At 40.4% G+C, this 20,030-nt stretch overlaps 1 protein-coding gene across 1 annotated transcript in view; it reads right to left on the reverse strand.

The window, feature by feature from the left end:
• Positions 1–12,178, reverse strand: part of SGCG (sarcoglycan gamma) — a 127,876-nt gene extending 115,698 nt beyond the window's left edge. Inside the window, exon 1 of the mRNA XM_035003693.1 lies at positions 11,891–12,178. Coding sequence (XP_034859584.1) covers positions 11,891–11,944 — 54 coding nt within the window. The 5' untranslated portion in view covers positions 11,945–12,178. The remainder of the gene's footprint in view (positions 1–11,890) is intronic.
• Positions 12,179–20,030: the final 7,852 nt, after the last annotated feature.

Below are 20,030 nucleotides of genomic sequence, written 5' to 3' on the forward strand. Positions count from 1 at the left end.
CTTCCCTCTCTCCCTCCCTCCTCCTCCCCTCCCCTTTTCTTTTGCCCCCTTCTCCCCTCCCCCCTCCCTCCCTTCCTCCCTTCCTTCCATCTTTCCTTCCTTCCTTCCCCTTCTCCCTCCTTCTTTCTTCCTTCATTCCTTCCTTTTTCTTTCACAATACAAGATCTGTCCTATGCTTAGCTTCAACAGACAGACTGCCTCCTGACATGTGAGCTTAGCTTCAACAGACAGACTGCCTCCTGACATGTGACTTATCCGTGTGGCTCCTCATCTGCCCACCTTTGCATCTTGGCACAGAGCCTGTGCAAGAGATCCCCTGCTGTCAGCTCATTCATCTCCTCCTCCTCCTGTGTGTAGGATGTGCAGACTGCACCACGCAGGACACACTCTTACCTTTGAAACACACACAGTGCTGCGTCTTCTGAGCCTGCAGCTCGGAGGACCTCTCTCGCTATTCTCTCAGACACATACCTGTTCAATCCCCACTCTTTTGGAATACTTTCCACTAATTTTGTGGTTTGGGTTCTGGTTGTCTCCTAGTGTAGCCTAAAATAGAATTTGAATGAGTTTCTCGCTCGCTTTGCTGCTTTTGAATGATCTCAGGAGGGCACTGTGTAAATACTACCCTCACATTGTCATCTTCAACATGGAAGTCTGTCACCCACGTGTCTCTTTACCATAGGGTTAAAAGGGTTGTTAGCTACTTGTGAAAACCAACTTGGAGGCACCATGGGTACCCTTCTGTGGATCCTTACTCCTGAAAGAATTCTGGTCTTTCACACAATCTTAGATAACCAAAGAAGAGGAAAATAGAGAACTCAGTTTCAGCAAAAGCTTAAACAGAGCACAGAATTGAGGACAATTCTGTGGCCTTGGTTTGAGTCAGATTCTCAGTTCTTCTATAGATCTTATCCCACTTTCAATCCCTGGCAATTTGAGTGCTCTCTTTTGGAACATGATTCCGTTCAGTTCACCTTTATGCCCAGGAGTATAACTGAAAGCTTAGTCATTTTTGACAGTTCATTTCAACTCAATAGAATGAAGTAATTGCTTTAGGTTCCCAAAGTGAGAATTTTCTTTTTCTTTTCTTTTTCTTTTTTTGGTATATTTGAAAGAAATAGAGGCTTTTTCCAAATCTAGGCTATGCTGTGTGAACATAAAGTCTACTACTGGTTTGTAGATATGGCTGGTATAAATTCACACGTCAGTATGTCCCCCAAGTGGCTGTGAGCTCATCCCCACTACATGTATAGAATCTTCCTGCACACCCTGCTGTGTGCAGAATTCTCCTTCTCTCCCAGGACCACACTTGGTTCCTTTCTACTGAAACTATCACTGAAAACTCATCCCAGTTATTTGCCCAGGAAAGAGTCCTCATTCTTTGGGCCAATCCTGAGCATCACATATTCTGATATATTCTTGGTTTTAATAACTTAAACACAGAAGTGATACTCTGAATAATGTTTAGGCTTTGTGCAACAAGAAACATTATTGTTTAGCTACATTAGGCTTAAAGAAGCATTTGCAAAGAATTCTTACAACATAACAGATATATGATACATTTCTGAGAAAATATATTCAGATTTGCAAACAAACCTCTAGAACACAGCCAATTATTTGGATACAAACTGTATTGTACACTGTGAGGAAGTAATTCCAGGTCTTTTTCTTCCCACATCATAAATAATACAAAAAAGTTTGACTCGTATGACATACTTTTAGAAATGCTTTTAGAAAAGGAAGTCATATAATTTTTGCATTTAAAAAGATTTTACACAAACCTGGGTAATGGTGAATGGATAAACAAACTGGTACATCCACACAATGGAATATCATCCAGCAATAAAAAGAAATGAGCTCTCAAGCCATTAGAAGATGTAGGGGAAACTTAAATGCCTACTACTAAGTGAAAAAAGCCAATCTGACAAGGTTATATGATTCCAACTATATGATATCCTGCAAAAGGCAAAACTATGAAGACAAAAAAGGTTAAATGCTCCCCAGGAGTCTGCGGTGTGAAAGGGCTGACTAGGTGGAACACAGGGAAATTTTAGGGCACGGATACTATTCTTTATGATGTTATAATGGGGGATACATGTCATTACACTCTTGTCCAAACCTAGAGAATGTACAACACCAAGAGTGAGCTCTGATGCCAACTGTGAGCTTTGGATGGTAACAGTGTTGTAACAAATGTAGGAGGGGATGTTGATAATGGTGAGGCTGGGGCTGGGGCAGGAGCAGTATGGGAAATCTCTGTACCTTCCTCTCAATTTTGCTGTGAACCTAAAACTGCCCTCCTTCTCAAGTCTTTCAAAAATTTTATCTTTCATTGCTGGATGGGAGGTGGGTGGGGGATGGGATAATGGGGTGATGGGCATTAAGGAGGGCACGTGATGTGATGAGCACTGGGTGTTATAGGCAACTGATGAATCACTGAGCTCTGCATCTGAAACTAATGATGTTGGCTAATTGAATTTAAATTTAAAAAATATATAAAAAATAAATAAATATTTTTTTTTTTTTTACTTTCATTCCCTATCGTTTTGTTCCTTTTTAAAATACCAACATTTGTACTTCAAAATTTAGCCCAAGAAATATCAGGTATTTACTGGCTGAATTTAGTAAATAACGTAATTATTGATTTGAGGATAATGCTATAATATTCATTTTGTTTATGTTCTTTCATTGTTCAAAAACTGTCTTAAATCATTTCTTTGCCCCAGTTTTTTCCCATTGTAATAGAGTAAGTTGATTAAAATTTCAAACAAAAACTATATCAAAACAGACACAGGACAAGATTGCTTTAAATAGTCATAAGTAGGTTGATAATAATTAATTTTCTGTCTTTAATAAACCAGTCATATGTGTAGCCACCATCTTTCTCTCTAAAGGTCTTTCTTTTATGTAAGCCTCAAACATGTATCTAATCTTGCGCTAATTCATAAATAGGAGAAGGCACCCAAGGTGGGGGGTGGTCACGGAAATGTAATGGTCTGAAGAAGGTGAAGGAGAAAGCAGGAGAGATCTCATCTGCTAAGGGTGGTAAGGACAGCGGAGAAGGTCTGGAATGGCTCCCAATGGGATGGGAGAGGGAAAAGTCGAGCATAAATGAACGATCACAGCATGAGGCTAAGTGTCCTTCCAGCTGAGGCTGGAGGCTGTGAATGTTCAGCACTGGCAACTGAACACTTATGGGATTTTAGAAACATTTTCGGGATAACTATAGGAAAATCACACTATAGGATTGATCTGTGGCAGGACTTTTCTCAGTGGACAGAGCAGATATGCACGGATAGGTGGAAGCTGATGACCCTGGCCAGGCCAAGGAAATTCAGGCCATCAACATGGGTCCAGGTATGTGGGAAGGGAAATGCCAACAGGAAGAGGAGGCTGACGGATAGCAGTCCGAGAGGGAAATGGAGGGGTAGGGCCTGCCTGGGCTTCTTCATGATGTTTCCCATGTGCAAAGAAGTTCAAAGCAGGTTTCTGTGCTCAAACTTGAGAGGATGGAAAAAATTAAGCCTAACTCCACAATAATTTGCTGAGCAACCCCAGATGGTGGCAGATACCAAGCTGCTGTCTAAACAACATGGAAGCAGAGGCCACTGGACCTCAAACCAGGACACTGGGAAGCTGTGTAGAGCGAGGCTTTCATGGGACTTAGCACCCACTTGGATGGACATGGGAAAGGTTTTAACTTGGCTGTGTGGAAGAATAAATGGAATGAAAAGCAATGTTAACCAACCAGAGCAGGCACGGTTTGAAGCGAATAATGAAGCACCCATCTTGGGCAAAGAATATGGGATGAGTGCAACTATTGGTGGAAGTACTTAGTCTACAACTTGAGATTAGGGCTAGTGAGCCGTAAGAATTTTGCAGTGCTACAACTCAGACCATTGCTAATGAAAGTCTGGCCTCTGAATTTTTCCTTCTCTTTTCTGAATGCAGCAGATTAACTTTTAAAAATCTGTTTGTTTAACTGGGGCAGGAGTTGAAAGTCAGCCACATTTTGGATATAACATAGAAATCATGTCAAAAGCATATCCTATGGAAAATTTTCCACAGCCCCATTCTCCCCCAGCTTTACTGAGGTATAATTGGCAGATAAAAACTGTATATATTTAAGGTGTACAACTTGACGTTTTGACATATATTGTGAAATGATCACCATAGTCAAGTTAATTAACACATCTATCACCTCACATACTCTTTCTCCTCCCTTCCTTCCCTGGTCAGAGCACTTAAATGCTACTATCTTAGCAAATTTCAAGTATACAATATAGTATGAGGTATCACCTCACACCTGTTATAATGGTATTCTCAAAAAAAGGCAGGAGATTACAAGTGTTGGCAAGGATGTGGAGAAATTGGAACTCTTACACACTGTTGGTGAGAATGTAAAATGGTGCAGCCATTACAAAAAACAGTGTGGAGCTTCCTCATAAAGTTTAAAAATAGAACTATCACATGATCCAGCAATTCCACTTCTGGGTATATATTCAAAGGAAATAAATCAGGATCTTGAAGAGATATCTTCATTTCCATGTTCACTGCAGCATTATTTACAATAGCCAAAATACAAAAACAACCTACATGTCCTTCAACACATGAATGGATAAAGAAAATGTGGTGTATGTATGCACTGTTCATTCTTTAGAGACTATTTTTTTAGAGCAGTTTCAGGTTTACAACAAAATTGAGAGGGAGGTACAGAGATTTGCCATATACGTCCTTTCCCCAAACATGCACAGTCTCCTCCATTACCAATATATCTCACCAGAATGATACATTTTTTTTAATCAAAGATGAACTGACACATAACAACCACTTAAAATGATTCTACTTTCAGTAAACTGGAGTTTACTCTTGGTGTTGTTTGTTCTATGGGTTTGGACACATATATAGTGATTCGGAGCCACCATTATAAGAGTATTTTCTTTTTTGAAGTGGGAGAGAAGGGTTCCATTAATTTCTTTTCTTTCCAGCTTTATTGAGGTCCATTTAGCATATAACATTGTAAAAGCTTAAGGTGTACAATATGTTGATTTGATACACTTACATACTGTAAGATGATTACCACCTTTTATTATATTTGAAAAAAATTATCTACAAACTAAATAACCAAAATCTACAAGTTGGAAAAACATCTTCCAACTGTTTAATGTGTAGCAAATAAAGGACATCACTTTTAAATATATAGTTAATATTTTAAAAATAAGCAACATAGAAAAATCTGGAGCCCTTCCCAGTATGAAACTAAGAATTCTTTATGAAACTAAATAGTTTAATGAAATTGTATAATCTTTTAAGTGTCAAAAGAGGCAAACCTGATAAAATAATTTTTAGGGTTTTCCCCCTTATTTCCAATTTATATAAATCCTTCTTATCTCTTAAAGGAAAATGACTCTTCTGGCTCACCTCCTTTTGATTATTGTACGTAGGAACAAAATCATAAACCAACTTTGCAGATGATCACGGCTAACTGATGGGTACAATACAATTTCGGAAGTCATGATGGGGAGCTCTCCTGCACTACTAGGCTCCTCACAGCCTACACAGTCCAGGAGGAGGGAGTAAGATTTCCTCACAGCCAATGAAAAGCTGTCACGACTTCAGTCACCTGCGGCCAATGAGAAGCCACTACTCCTTCAAACTCCAATGAACATTTGCTCAAAACAACCCCTCCCAACTTCCTGCTTTCCTCTACAAAAGGATAGTCTTCCCTGTTCTCTGGGCTTGCCAATGGTTCCCCATAGTTTACACGTCCCAAACTGCAATATCTCTATTCCCAAGTAAACTAATTTGCAGCTTGGTAGGCTTTGTTGTTTAATTTTTAAGGTTGGCAGTATCAATCTATGTTGAAAAATACTTCACAACTCAAGTTATTTCTTTATAACTGATAACTTTCATTAGTATAGTTCAGGGTTTGGTAAATGATAGCCTGTGTGTCAAGTAAGACCTTTCGCCTGTTCTTATGAGTGTCCCTAAGCCACAGCCATGCCTACTCCTTTATGTATGTCTATGGCCAGTTGTGTAGTTGTGACAGAGATCCTATGGCCCACAAAGCCCAAAATATTTATTATCCAGCCCTTTATGGGAAAAGTTTGCCTACTCCTGATACATCTCATTGGAAATAGATTATACTGTAGACATGCAAATCATATTTTAGTTAGGTTTTATTATTTTAAAAATAAACTTACTGTCTCATTATCATTGTTAATCTAAGAGGTGAATCTGGTAATTATATTCTTATGTCCCCTTCACTCCCCCCTGGCAAAGTAAAAAAAAAACAAACCCTGAAATCAACTGGTACTTACTTGAGTACCTGCTCTAACTACAAATTCATACTTAAGGTCTGAGTTTTATGTCACAAGACAAATAAAATACTCAAACCTCAATTTATTAGTTTCAAGCAAACAATCACTCAAACTCTAATCAGTAACAAAACTGTCCTGATGTCTATCCTTACTTTGCAACTAATACTTGGTAGATATATTAAGAAATAAAAACAAAATTTAGTAGTAAAGGTATAGGCAACCCAAGAATAATCAATAGGTTAGATAACCAATTTAATCTACAGGTTGCATAATTAACATAAATAATTGAGAATTATCTTCATTATATTTTAACCATTTAACATCATTTAATACACCATTTAACTTTATTGCTCATTTTAAAATTCCAGAAGTTGGTTAAAATTGGGTTTATTTAAAATTTAGATAATGAACATCATGGAACTCTCTTGTAATCTAGCTCAGAGTATGATGTACAATGTATTTTTTTATTATTTATAATTATCTTTAAAAATAGTTACATAGGAAATGTTCCCCCCAAATAATGAAATGTATCACATAGAGAGGTCTTCTAATATAAAGGACTGAGAAGACATGAGAGAGCCCCATTTGTACCACCAAGACACAGCTCTGCATAAAATGTAATACTTTAAAAATATGTAGTCAAAATTACAGGAAAGAATGAAACATTCTCAAGGCTAGAAAAAAGTATGGAAATGAAAGCCAGAGATAACTGGGGGTGATGCTACACATAGTATGCGGGTTATCAGACCCACTTATGGGCCTAGAGACTAAGCCTGAATCTTAATGCCCAACAGAGATGGGAGAGTTGGCCTCCGTCCAGAGCAAGGCCAGAGCTCCCACATACGAGGAAAGTCCAAGAAGAGATCCCTCCTTCTCTAAGGCTGTGGATAGAAAGACAAACCACTGCATAGAAAGCAAAATCATAAGCTTGCATCAACCACAAGCCTGGACCATTTACAGGTGACAGTTTGTCCAAATTTATAACAATATGTGCTGCTATAACCCCCAACCATGAGATTTACATAAAAACTGCTTTGAGACCCATAAAACCCCTGGTATCCCAGCAGATGCACAAGCAGAACCACTCCTAGGGACACTTTCACACCTGCTGCATTTGAGAGTCCTATCTAAGAATAACTCTCAGTGTAGATGAGCTCACACAAAATAATTACAAATCACTGGAGCAATTAAACTATCATGATGTGATGTGGAATGATGGAATCAGCAGCCTGAGAAGAAATGGAAGATGGAAATGAGAAAGGCCAAAATGCATCTGTAGTGACATCTACTTTTCCAGGCTTGTACAAAGTGTCAGCTGGAAGAATCAGGCAGAACCCTAAGCAGAGTGTGGTATTTCTTAAAGAAACACACACTGTGGGGCAGTTACCTGTGGCTTGAGATACGTCAAATGAAGGGACTGGATGATCATTCTTTTACTATTCCAGTTGGGTTGTTCTCGCCATTCCCCACTTACATACACCTCCAAGTTTGGATATTGGAAAGGAAAGGAAAAAAAGGCAGAAAGGCCTCAAAAATGAGGCAGCAAAATATGATGATATGTGAAGGGTGACAGAACTGTTGCTTCAGGTAAGTATGTATAAAATAAAAATCTTCATAAAACAGTAAGTACCAGTGGGCTAGCCACCATCCCACTATGTGCCACAATCTTGAGACTTGCTAATGGAATACTGTGTTCATAAGATACTATTTTATCTATTTTATTGGCCTTCTGTCTTTGCCCGATTTAGTAAAAAGTAAAAAAAAAAAAAAAAATTTAATTGGAAAATGAAGACACTGAAGTTGCCTTCAAGAAGACTTCCAGGGTTTCCAAAGAAGAATTCTGAGGTTTTTAAAGACACCAAGTTTCCCGGTGCTCATGCTTTACACTAGTTAATGTTATCCTTAAATGTTAAATGCCTTCCTTTTCCTTGATACAAAGTATTCCTAGCACTAGTCATGTGGTTTAGTCATTTGAGCTATTTTGCATTCTCAAGAAGAATGACAGGCAGGACTGACCCCAGCAGTCTTCTTGGGTGCTGTGCTGCAGTGGGAAGCGTAGGTTTGGTGTCAGGTCTGTGTTATTACTCAGTTCGGCTGAGCAATCACCTTGGCAAACGATGGCCTCTCTGGGCCCAGTTTCCATCTGTGCTAAGTGGGGCCCTCCTCACAGGGTGCTTGTGAAGACGGATGAAACTTAATGAATGCCTGACGCCTGGCTTAAAGTAGGAGCTCAGTCAAAGGGATGCACACCACACTTTCCTTTTGAGAGCACGTGCTGGAAGTCAGAGGGATAGCTGCAAGCTCCACACGTGAGAAGGAAATTCTCTGGAGAATAATTTGGTGGGTATTTACCTCAAATCATTTTGAATTAAGGGGGATTATAAACCAACAGATTGAATCAAGAATCTTAAGGGAGAAGGATACAGAGGAGGAGGCATGGCTCCCCAGAGCAGCCATTGGTTAGGACAGCGTAGCCTAGCAGGAGCTGGGAGGAAAAACAATGCAAACAGTCCTTTATATATAGGGGGCATCTGCACCTCACGCCTTCGAAATGCAAGAGAACCTCAATTATAATCCAACCCACAGAATTCCATGTAAATAATCCAGTGACTCATAAAGATATTCTTTATAAAAACACAACTTTTATACAGCGTTTCCCTTTTTATACCTGGTTGCTTACTTAGGCCTTTGACTTCAGTGCAATATGATTTTAGTTAAGGTTTCCTATTTTAGAATTTTCTCCTTTTTTCACTCAGTTCACTTATTATATGTTATTTTTGAAAAAGGAGTTTAGGCACAAATATTAAAAAGTCTACTAGACAAAATATCACAAGCACATTTCTACAAATTAGAAATTTGTAGAAATTAGATACCTGGCTCGTGTTACTTTTCTAATTAAGTTTTCATTGTTTTATTATTAATGTAAGTATTAATGTCATCATAGTTTATTATAATGGACTGACTCAAGGTTTTGTATGTGCAGGAACTGAGCCCATCTACATGCTGAGAATCTAATTTAGGTGACCTCAGCCAGGGGTCCAGAACTGGCTTTAAGAACTGTTAACCTCTTGAAATCCAGTCCAAGTTGCAGATCCAGAACTATCACCAGGTTTTCAAAGGAATCCATGACGTTAAAATAGTTAGGAAGCATTATTTTACTATATCCTTCCTTTTCCTGCTGTCTCCAGCACAAATATTTCCCTCATACCTAACAAAATGGTATGCTAAAACCACAAGTTGTTATATGTAGCTATTTTGTTTCCTAATTTAGAAGGTGTGTTCAGAAATTTATATGCAAATACACTTCAAACAAGGGATACTTGTATTTGTACCATTCACAACACACAGCCAGCTGTGTTTACTTCACATAAATTCAACTACAGAAGACGTAATGAAATGGGCATTTTTTGACAAATCACAAAGCAACATCACCTGTCTTTAGGAAATTAAATTTTTGGGTTATGATACTATGATGATCATGTCCATATAAATCACTTTCTAACAGTACAATTCTAGAGAAAAATAAAATTAGCATTATCTTTTTGCTTAACTGTAACTATGTCCATAGATATTTATTTGCCTATTTTACCCAAAGGACATTAGGAGCTCTTGAAGGACACAATCTTAACAACTAAACATCAAAATGAGGGTCTGATAAATTTTAAAGATGTTTATTTATTTATTTATTTGAGAGAGAGAATGAGAGAGAGAGAGCACATGAGAGGGGGGAGGGTCAGAGGGAGAAGCAGACTCCCTGCCAAACAGGGAGCCGGATGCGGAACTCGATCCCAGGATCCCGGGATCATGACCTGAGCCAAAGGCAGTCGCTTAACCAACTGAGCCACCCAGGTGCCCCGAGGGTCTGATAGATTTAATAAGTCATACCCAAGATAATGAAATGATGTTGATCAAAATGTAATACTGTATATATATATTTGAAATATCCTCCAGCCACAATTAGAGTATTATTATTCTCATTAACACTGAGAGGTGTTTAATAGTTTAAAAAACAAATTATTTGTTAAATGTCAAAGCTTCCTGATTTCTTTTATAGTCTGCTTATGTATGTCTAATTTATTAAATGGATTGTTCATCACTATATTTTTTTCAAGATTAAAGAAATATCTTCTAGATTATACTTGTTATACAGGACAACTTTTCTATAGTTGTAAGCCCACACTGGAGGTGTACTATATACATTAATGATTTAGGTGTAATATCTACCAAATATTGTGCCTAATGATTCAGTAATAACAAACATTAAATATCAAAAGAGCATATGGACTTAGGCAAAGCAAGGTATTTGAAAACATGATTGAATAACTTTAAAAGTTTACTATATGATATTTTTACACATGTAGGGTGAATGTCAGTTTGCTAATCACTTTGGAAGCACTTTTTCTAGAGAGGAAGTTCTCATATCAGAGACACTGAACCTTCTGGTAAAATATTCCATCACCAAAAACCAAGAGATCAGCTTACATCTATTTTTGAATAATATTGTAAGAATTTTTTTCAGGTTTTTTTTTTTTTTTTATAGCTTGCTCATATTAAAGGAAGAAAAGCACAAGAAGAGCCATTAAAAAAACCCAAAAAACAAAAGATCTGCTTTAAAAAAAAAATAAAGACAATTCCATGGCTTTACAAACACAAATTTACCTGTTTTAAGGAACACCCAACAGCATTTATGCAAAAATACCATACATATATAGTGTCATCACTAAAAATCTACTTGTACAACATTTGGTATCACTTGATGAGTTGTTATTTCACAGAAAAATTGTATGTGATTGTACCACTATTCATAAACATCAGACCATCCAGTAGTGATTTAAAAATTACCAGCTGCCTAACCCTGGTGTAACCAAATAACATGCCAATAAATAAATACCAACCATGGGAACTTTAGAGGGTAGTGGGTAGAAGGGGGGCGGGAGGATCATCAAGTTATCATCCCACTGAAGACTGTGTGAGCCACCTGTGATTTGAAGGATCTCTCTGTTTTCTCCTCTAAATTGCCAAGTAAACCTTGTGCAACTTTGCACTTCTTGGTGCAACCACTCTGCTTACTCAGTGTCAAGGGATAGACTAGTCAGCAATCCAGGGCAATGTTTTTGGCAAAATCAATTTACAGAAAACAAGTTCATTCTTATTTTCGTTCTCTCTCATCCCCGCCCCCCCCCCGCCTGCCTCTCTCTCCCTCACCCCCTCCCTCCGTCGCTACCCCACCTCCCCGCAAGACAAAGTTATTTAAGTGTTATGTCAGACTGCAGATCAGTTAGCAAAGTTTTTCCAGCAAAGAAAGGCCGACTGTCTAAACTACGTTTCACACGTGTCCCAGAGCCCTCGTTAGACTGGCAGATGAGGAAGGAAAACGCTATTTGGGGCAGAGAAGACGCAGAGGAAGAGGAAGCAGGGTGGGAAGATAGTTTGGGGGCTTGGGGAAAGGCTGCAGAGGAGACGGGATCCTAACAACGCAAGAGTTAGTTTAGGGGGCTGCAAGAGAAGGAAGGACAACGGAAATTGGGGGAACTGAGAACGAAGCGGTGGCCCGTGACCATTCTCTTTACCTGCTGTACTTCTTGGGGTCCCGGCGAGCAAACGGCCACCGTATTTCCCTTCATTCCCGACGGGATGAGACCACTGTCTTCTCTCCGGACAGCGCGGGCCTCGGCTCCGTCCTCCTTCCTCGGCGACCGCAGCGACAACTCTGCTTCTGGGCGGGGGAGCCGCTCCCCCGGGCCGCGGGTGCCCACATCCCCGCCCGGACTCCGGGCGCCACTGCCCGGGCGCGAGCGGAGGCGGAGGCCAGACACCCCGGGGAGGCTCGGCCCGGCTACGGCACCGCCCCCCGGCAACCCCGCGCGCGCCGGGACGAGCCCGGGGCGCCCCCAGCGGGCCACACACCCCAGTCCCCCGCGCGGGGCCAGCGCGCCCGGCTCCCTCCGCCGCGCCCCCTTCCAGCCCCATCCCCGCGCGCCCCCCACGCCCCTGTGCCCCTCCCACGACGGCCCGCGCCCCTGCATGACTCCCTCCATCCTTCCCGTCCCACCGTCGCACGCCCCGCACACCCCTGCGCCCCCATTGCCTCCCCCGCCCCTCCACGTCCAGGGCCTCCTGTCCCCGCGCTCCAATCGCGCCCCCAGGGCCTCCCCGCCCTCTGCTCGCCCCCCCACGGTCGCGCACGCGCGCGGGTCGCTGAGCAGGGCCCTCGTAGACACCCGCTCGCAGCCAGCTCCTCTTTGGCTGCCCGCGGGGGGCGCCCTCCCTCTTTTCCCTTCGGTCCAACTGCGTCTGCCTACCGCATCCCGGGCTTGGAGCTCGAGGGAAGAACTCACTTTCCCACCTGGGCTCCTAGTCCCTTGCAATTACAACAGTCAGCGCCTTCCTAATCTAAGGCGTTTTAGGGCGTCCCTGTTGACGGAATTGTTCCATTCACGAGACTCTAGAGCCTGGCCGAGAACCACCTAGGCTTCAGAGCTGCGCGGTTTCCTCCTAGACTCTAGCAAAGCAAGGGCCAGGTCCCGCCGCTGGAGGCATCCCTCGGGATTTGCAGAAATGTGGAGGTGGCAAAAATATTGCCACACCTTATTAGCTCTTTGAATCAGGCTCGGAAGTAGTGAGTGCTGACCCAAGCCTCCTTTACTCTGTTTTTTGCTCAAGGCCTAAAGAGGTTCGCTCAACTGTGTCTATATGGCATAAAGTTATCCTATTAGTGCTTGTGTATTTCAGTCATTTATTTTCTGGTTGACCTCCACACGTACACTAGGACCCCTTCATCTACACAAGAGGGTGACTGGTTTTTAGCAGTTTTGTGTCTGGAGAATGGTATGGGTATCTGAACATGTTTGGTGAATGTGCTTGGAGGTAAATTCGCTCATTCCTGAAAGGATCATTTTGGTGTATTTTACGATTTTTTTTTAGATGGGAGATATGCTACCATGTTTGGAACCAAATGGAAACATAAAGATGCTGGAGAATTTACACATGTTTTTCATGTAACGAAATGGATAATTGCAAGAAAATCTTCGTTAATTATTCTCTACTTCATATGTGAGAGTGACAACCATTTCTTTTAAAAACTTTACTCTCACAAGGTTAGATAAGATTGACATAGGCTGAGATATACTATTAAGGATATATGAATCATTTTCTTTCTGCTTCACAGGCAGCATAATGAAAAGAACTGTGAATTGTTGCTCTAAAAATGTCCCTACTATCTAGTAAAGGTTTCAGTTTATATATTTGTGTTAAAGAATTCAAAAGTTATTAATGCATTTTAGTTGCCAAAACTAACATGATCTGAGTCAGGACTTCTCTCTCTCTCTTTTTTTTTTAATATGTTATGTTAATCACCATACATTACACCATTAGTTTTTGATGTAGTGTTCCATGATTCATTGTTTGTGTATAACACCCAGTGCTCCATTCACTATGTGCCCTCTTTAATACCCATCACCAGGCTTCTCTTTTGTTGGCTTAGAAAGAAGTAACTGGCAACAGCCTGATGCTGTGGATGGTGAGAACACTGAGGATCCCGAGCACTTGCCATCATTCTCCTAGCAGAAAAACTAAATATATCCAAAGCAGTATGGGGAAAAAAACCAGGGGTGTGTGGCAGGGTGTGAAGGCTCAGTTTGATAGAGCACCTTATCAGTAAAAAAATATTTTGAGCAACGCAGTACATGGATTTTTATTTGTAAAATATATGCATTTCTGAATATATAAAATATGCATAAATTAACATATTACATTGTAAAACAAATAGAAATTTAAAAAGGAAAGATAAATCTACATCCAAATAAGAGAAGTATCGGAATGAAATGAGAATCTCTGCTCACCCTCTCCCCAGTGAAACAACCATTAAGTGGTGAAAGTATTTTAAAAAAATCATTTGAAGTCTCTAGAAATTGTCCCAAGGGCATACAGCAAATGAAGAAACATGTATTCGTGAGAATCTACTAGATCTTGGTCAGAAGAGCAAAAATCTGGGCCACAACCCACTCTTCCAGCTCCCAGCTCAATGTCCTGGAAGCTCCAATCTGAATGAGTGCAGGAGAGAAGATGGCCTCTCTCCCCCAGTTCTGGGTCTGGGATATGGGCTTCTCCCTGGGAGGGCCAGGTCTCCACCATTTTCAGCCCCAATCCCCCATAAGCATTATTCCAGGCAGATGTGGCTGAGAGGTGTGGGGCTTTCCACCTACCCAACCACCACTGTGGGGTGGAAGCCCTACCCCAGGTATAGAGGGGTTAAGAATATTGGGCTACTACTACTGTCCCGGCCGTAGCTCACTCATAGCGTGGAGGTTCCACGTTGGGAGAGGAAAACAGAATACCAAGGGCTTCAGACCCCGATCTGTGACCCCTGCTCAGAGAGCAGAAGTGTCACTCTGAAAAAAAAAAAAAAGGCTGCCGCCTCCAGGTCTGGGGCGGCAGGTCAGAGGTTCTGTGCAGTGGGGAAGACAGGCTGTATCATGGCACCGTAGCTCTGCCTAAGAGGACGGATTTTATTTGGAAGAGATCGTGGGGAAGTTCATACCTAAGGGCACTGTCAACAACACTGGAGATCTTGGTAATAAGCAATTAAGAGAAGGATGGGAACTCTGTGATAGCAAAAAGCTAAATAAATGGTAGACCAGCTAGAAATTTAACAGAGAAAACGAGGGGGGAAAAAGGAGCCCTCCTGGAGTGGAAGAAGCCTCAGAGACTGACCTCAAAGATTACCCATGCAAAGGGGCTGGACTGTAATTGGATCCAACAGTGGAACAGTTTATGCCCATGTGTTGTTAAAAATAACAGAGAAATCCACTAGCAGTTAGCGGAGGCTCAGAACTGAGTATATTCACCAAGACGAACCAGCCAGAAGCTTAACAGGGATGTCAGAGAAAAAAGTCTCGGAGGCTAAACTGACCAAGAAAGAAAAGAGAAGACTCAGATTCCCAAAGTCAGGAGTAATAGAGGGACCATCATCAACCCTAGAGAAAAGGATTATAAAGGAATACCGTAAACAACTGTATGCTGACAAATTATATAATTTACATGATATATGCAAACAAATGCAAAAGAATGAAGTGTGTTCCCTTCTTTAAACCGTGCACAAAAGTTAACTTAAAATGGATCATAGGCCTCAATACAGGAGCTTAAAGAAAAGACTCTCAGGAGAAAACATTAGAGTAAATCCTTGGAACCTTGGGTAAGGCAAATCATAAGCAACAAATGAAAAAAATGACAAATTGGGCCTCACCAAAGTTAAAAATGTTTGTGCTGCAAATTACACCATCAAGAAAGTGAAAAAAAACACATATGGAACAGGAGAAAATATTTGCAAATCATATATCTAACAAGAGACTTATAACCAGATATAGAAAGAACTTTTACAACTTAGCAGGAAAAAGACAACCCAATGAAAAACAGGCAAAAGATCTGAATAGATATTTCTCCAGAGAAAATACACAAATGACCAGTAAGTGCATGAAAAGATGCTCAACATTACTAACCATTAAGGAAATACAAGCCAAAATCACAATGAGATACCACTTCACACCCCCTAGAAAGGCTGTAATAATAATAAAAAAAAAGACGAGTAATAGCAAATGTTGGCAAGGATGCGGTGCAATTCTGAGTACACCAAGAAACATAAAAACATATTTTCACACAAAAACTTGTATACAGATGTTTACAGTAGCATTATTCAGAAAAGCCCAAATCCAGAAACAACGGAAATGTTTGTCTACTAATGGAAGAGTTTAAAAAATGTGGTCTGTCCATACAATGGAATGTTATCCAGCTGTAAAAACACTGATATGAGGAATTCTTAATCTCAGGAAACAAACTGAGTGTTGTTGGAGTGGGGGTTGGGGTGGGAGGGATGGGGTGACTGGGTGATGGACACTGGGGAGGGTATGTGCTCTGGTAAGCGCTGTGAACTGTGCAAGACTGTTGAATCTCAGATCTGTGCCTCTGAAACAAATAATGCAATATATGTTAAGAAAAAAAAAAAGAAGAAGAAGAAGAAGAAGAAGAAGAAGGTAGCGGGAGGGGAAGAATGAAGCAGGGGAAATCGGAGGGGTAGACGAACCATGAGAGACGATAGACTCTGAAAAACAAACTGAGGGTTCTAGAGGGGAAAGGGGTGGGAGGATGGGTTAGCCTGGTGGTGAGTATTGAGGAGGGCACATTCTGCATGGAGCACTGGGTGTTGTGCACAAACAATGAATCATGGAACACTTCATCTAAAACTAATGATGTAATGTATGGGGATTAACATAAGAATAAAAAAAAAAGGAATGGAGTGCTGATACGTGCTACAATATGGATGGACCTTGAAAACATGCAGCATGGCAGAAACTAGTCACAAAAGATCACACTGTGTTATTCGACTTACGTGAAATGTCTGGAAAAGACATTGAGTGGGTAATAATATGTTACTGAGATTGTGGTGATCATCCCACACCTCTGTGGTTATACTAAAAGTCTCTCTCTCTCTTTTTTTTTTTTTTAAAGATTTTATTTATTTATTTGAGAGAGAGAGAATGAGAGACAGAGAGCACGAGAGGGAAGAGGGCAGAGGGAGAAGCAGACCCCCTGCCGAGCAGGGAGCCCGATGCGGGACTCGATCCTGGGACTCCAGGATCATGACCTGAGCCTAAGGCAGTCGCTTAACCAACTGAGCCACCCAGGCGCCCAAGTCTCTCTCTTTTTTAAAAGAATTTATTTATTTATTTGACAGAGAAAGAGAGAGAGAGAGAGAGAGAGAGAGAGTGCACAAGCAGGGGGAGTGGCAGGCAGAGGGAGAGGGAGAAGCAGGGTCCTCACTGAGCAAGGAGCCTGACTTGGGGCTCAATCCCAGGACCCTGGGAACATGACCTGAGCCAAAGGCAGATGCTTAGACGACTGAGCCACCCAGGCGCCCCTAAAAGTCTCTTAAATGAATACTTTAAGTAAGGTGAATGTGTATGGTCTTCTAATTATATCTGAATAAAGCTACTAAAAAAAGTATTTATAAATAAAAATAGTAACACACTCCCATGATGTTGGGCAGAAGTAAGAAAGGAGAAAGGCCATTGTTTCTGCTTTTACCTTTTCTTCTTTGGTAATTAAAACTAAATGAGAATAAGGTCTCAGGTCACTTCTATAAAATCCATTCCCTCTCTGACATATTTACTTCTGTGATAATGTCCCTGGTTCTTTTTTTATTCTTTGCACTGTATTTCATAAGACAGACTGCAAGCCAAGGGTTCTTTCTGTGACTGTGTTTATGTGTAAATTGGTACAGTGTGTCAGAATTATCAATTGTGACTTTAAAATTCACAGGGACACAATGATGTGATAAAAGAACATTGAACTTTATGCCAGGGGTCCTGTTATTTTAAATTCAATTCCTACACCCAGCGACTTTTTCCATGCTGAGATCTATCTGTTTGGGCCCAACACTTTTCATCTATGATTGAAACTGTTGCACAAAATGATCCCTAAAATTTATTTTTTTAAATTAACCTTTAAAAGTACTTTTTTTTCGGTTTTATTTTAAATGTTCAGTTTTCTATATTAGTGAGCGTGTCCCAAGAAAGGCTAGAGTTTTGAATGTGCCTGCATTTCTTCCCTGTAGGCCATGTGCCCTCCCTGCACCTAAAATCACCATAGCCCTACAAGTGAATGATTCTGAACATCAGTAACCTGAATATGTAAAGGCAGCCTCGTGTCATGTGAAGAGTCTCTCTGGGTCCAGAAATCATGGGCTGTGATCTCTTTCTGCTGGTCACTGTAAGACCTTTGTTAAGTTAAAGTCTTACATCTCTACTTCCTAGTGTATAATATGAGAGTAAAAATTGGAAGTTAAGTCATAGGAATGTTGTAAGAAATATACGAGTTAATGTTTATAAAACCAGAGCACAGTTCCTAGCATCTAGGAAGTTATTTTTTAGGTAGGCCATCTTTTCTTTTTTCAATGCTAATATGGGCCACTTTTCACTGGTTACTCCAACAAAAAGTTAAGGGTAAGGAAGATACTTTTAAATATCCTAATTAGCTGACATTTGTTGTAAAGTGCTTCATGTTCATATGTATGTATATATTCATTTATATATAATATTTAAATACCATGTTCACACTCATATAATGTAGAACATGTAATGTGGTGTGCTTTTAATAGAGTAATGGATCTTTGCAAATACTCAATGAGCTTGTGAGAAAAAATGATTAGACACATATAATACTGTGGGACTCTGCTTGTGTAGGCCAGAGTTTTGACAGTAAAATTTCAATTTAAATAATATAGGACTACATAAGAGGTTATATTTTTTACTTTTGCCAGAAAGAACCATTAAAACAACAATTTCTCTTCTATTACTATCTAATATTTCTAGAAGGTTATTTTAATATCCAACTGTGTTAAATTATTTCAAAATAAAATATATTCTTTAAACTTAATATTAGACTTTATTAGAAAAATTAATGTTTTCCCTTGATTTTTTCCCTCACTTATTCATGTAGTGTCAAAAATTTTCTCAAAGCAAAAGATGATAAAACTATTCAAAAGGGACTTTATGGGGCTTTATGCCCAAGGAGAATCACTCCAAGGCCTTGTAACTAAGTGACCCAAAGTTGACCCACTTCAGGCAGGGGGCCCCCATCGATGTCCTGAAGCCCTGAGGACCAGAAGCCAAGGGAGAGTCAGAGGCATGTCCCTTGACATGGTTAAATGCAAGCTGGGGAAAACAGGCTGGGTGCATCACAGTGACTGCAGGTGACAGACTGCTTTATAGGCACAAGTGGGACCAGGTGTCCAAGAAATACTTGGCAGATGGAAAGGGGACTTAAGCATTGGTACAAGTCATAGCCAATTCATATATGGGCCATATATTCTTGGAATGGGGTATTTACCACTCGTGTTTCTGATTGAAATTTGTGTGTATTCATGAAAGTCTCAAAAGCAGGAGGTGGAGGTACTTTTGAGTTGACTTTCTTCATGTTATTTTGTCCAGGATACTTGGCATAGATGTGGTTTGAGAAAGTGGTTGGTGGTGTATAGGAGGACCTGGAAATATTATTAGTGGTGGCATTCAATAGCATGGTTACTTTCTTTGTAAGGCAGTGACTTACACAAATACCTACTTTTCTCTCATGTTGTATGTCAGTCATTGCAGCTGGACTGCTGTTGCTGCTGTCATAGGTTTTCTCATTCCCGGATCCAGGTTAAAGGAGTAGCCCTTATCGGAAGCCAGCTGTCCTTCAGGAAAAAATCAAGAGGGCAGATGGAAACACACAATGCATCTCAAAGCTCCTGTTTCAACCTGGCATATGTCAACCCAAGTATTCATATTCCAAAGGAAGTCACCTTCCCAAACTTCATATCAACCGAGCCTCAAAGTCTATGCTTGTCCCTCACAAGACACTGCAGGTCACTTGGTCCCAGGTAGGTGTGCATAATCCCCTAAATTATTTAGAGCCTAAAGTCTAAAACAAATAGTTTGAAACAATAATGCGATCTACTGCACAGGTGGGATATTGATTAACTTAAGACTTAGTACAATTTAATAGTGCCAGATTTTGTTGTTGAGTTTTCATTCTCTACCTTAAAAACTCAGCAAGTTTTACATAATTCCAAAACAAAAAGATTTATGCTTTGTGGTTTGATTAAATTACTTCATGTGGACTGACACTTCTATTACATTTACAACAATTACACTTTCTTTTGCTAAGACACTGGGT

Source organism: Mirounga leonina, unplaced genomic scaffold (assembly GCF_011800145.1).
Source record: "Mirounga leonina isolate KUSES-001 unplaced genomic scaffold, KU_Mleo_1.0 Mir_127, whole genome shotgun sequence".
Classification (NCBI taxonomy): domain Eukaryota; kingdom Metazoa; phylum Chordata; class Mammalia; order Carnivora; family Phocidae; genus Mirounga; species Mirounga leonina.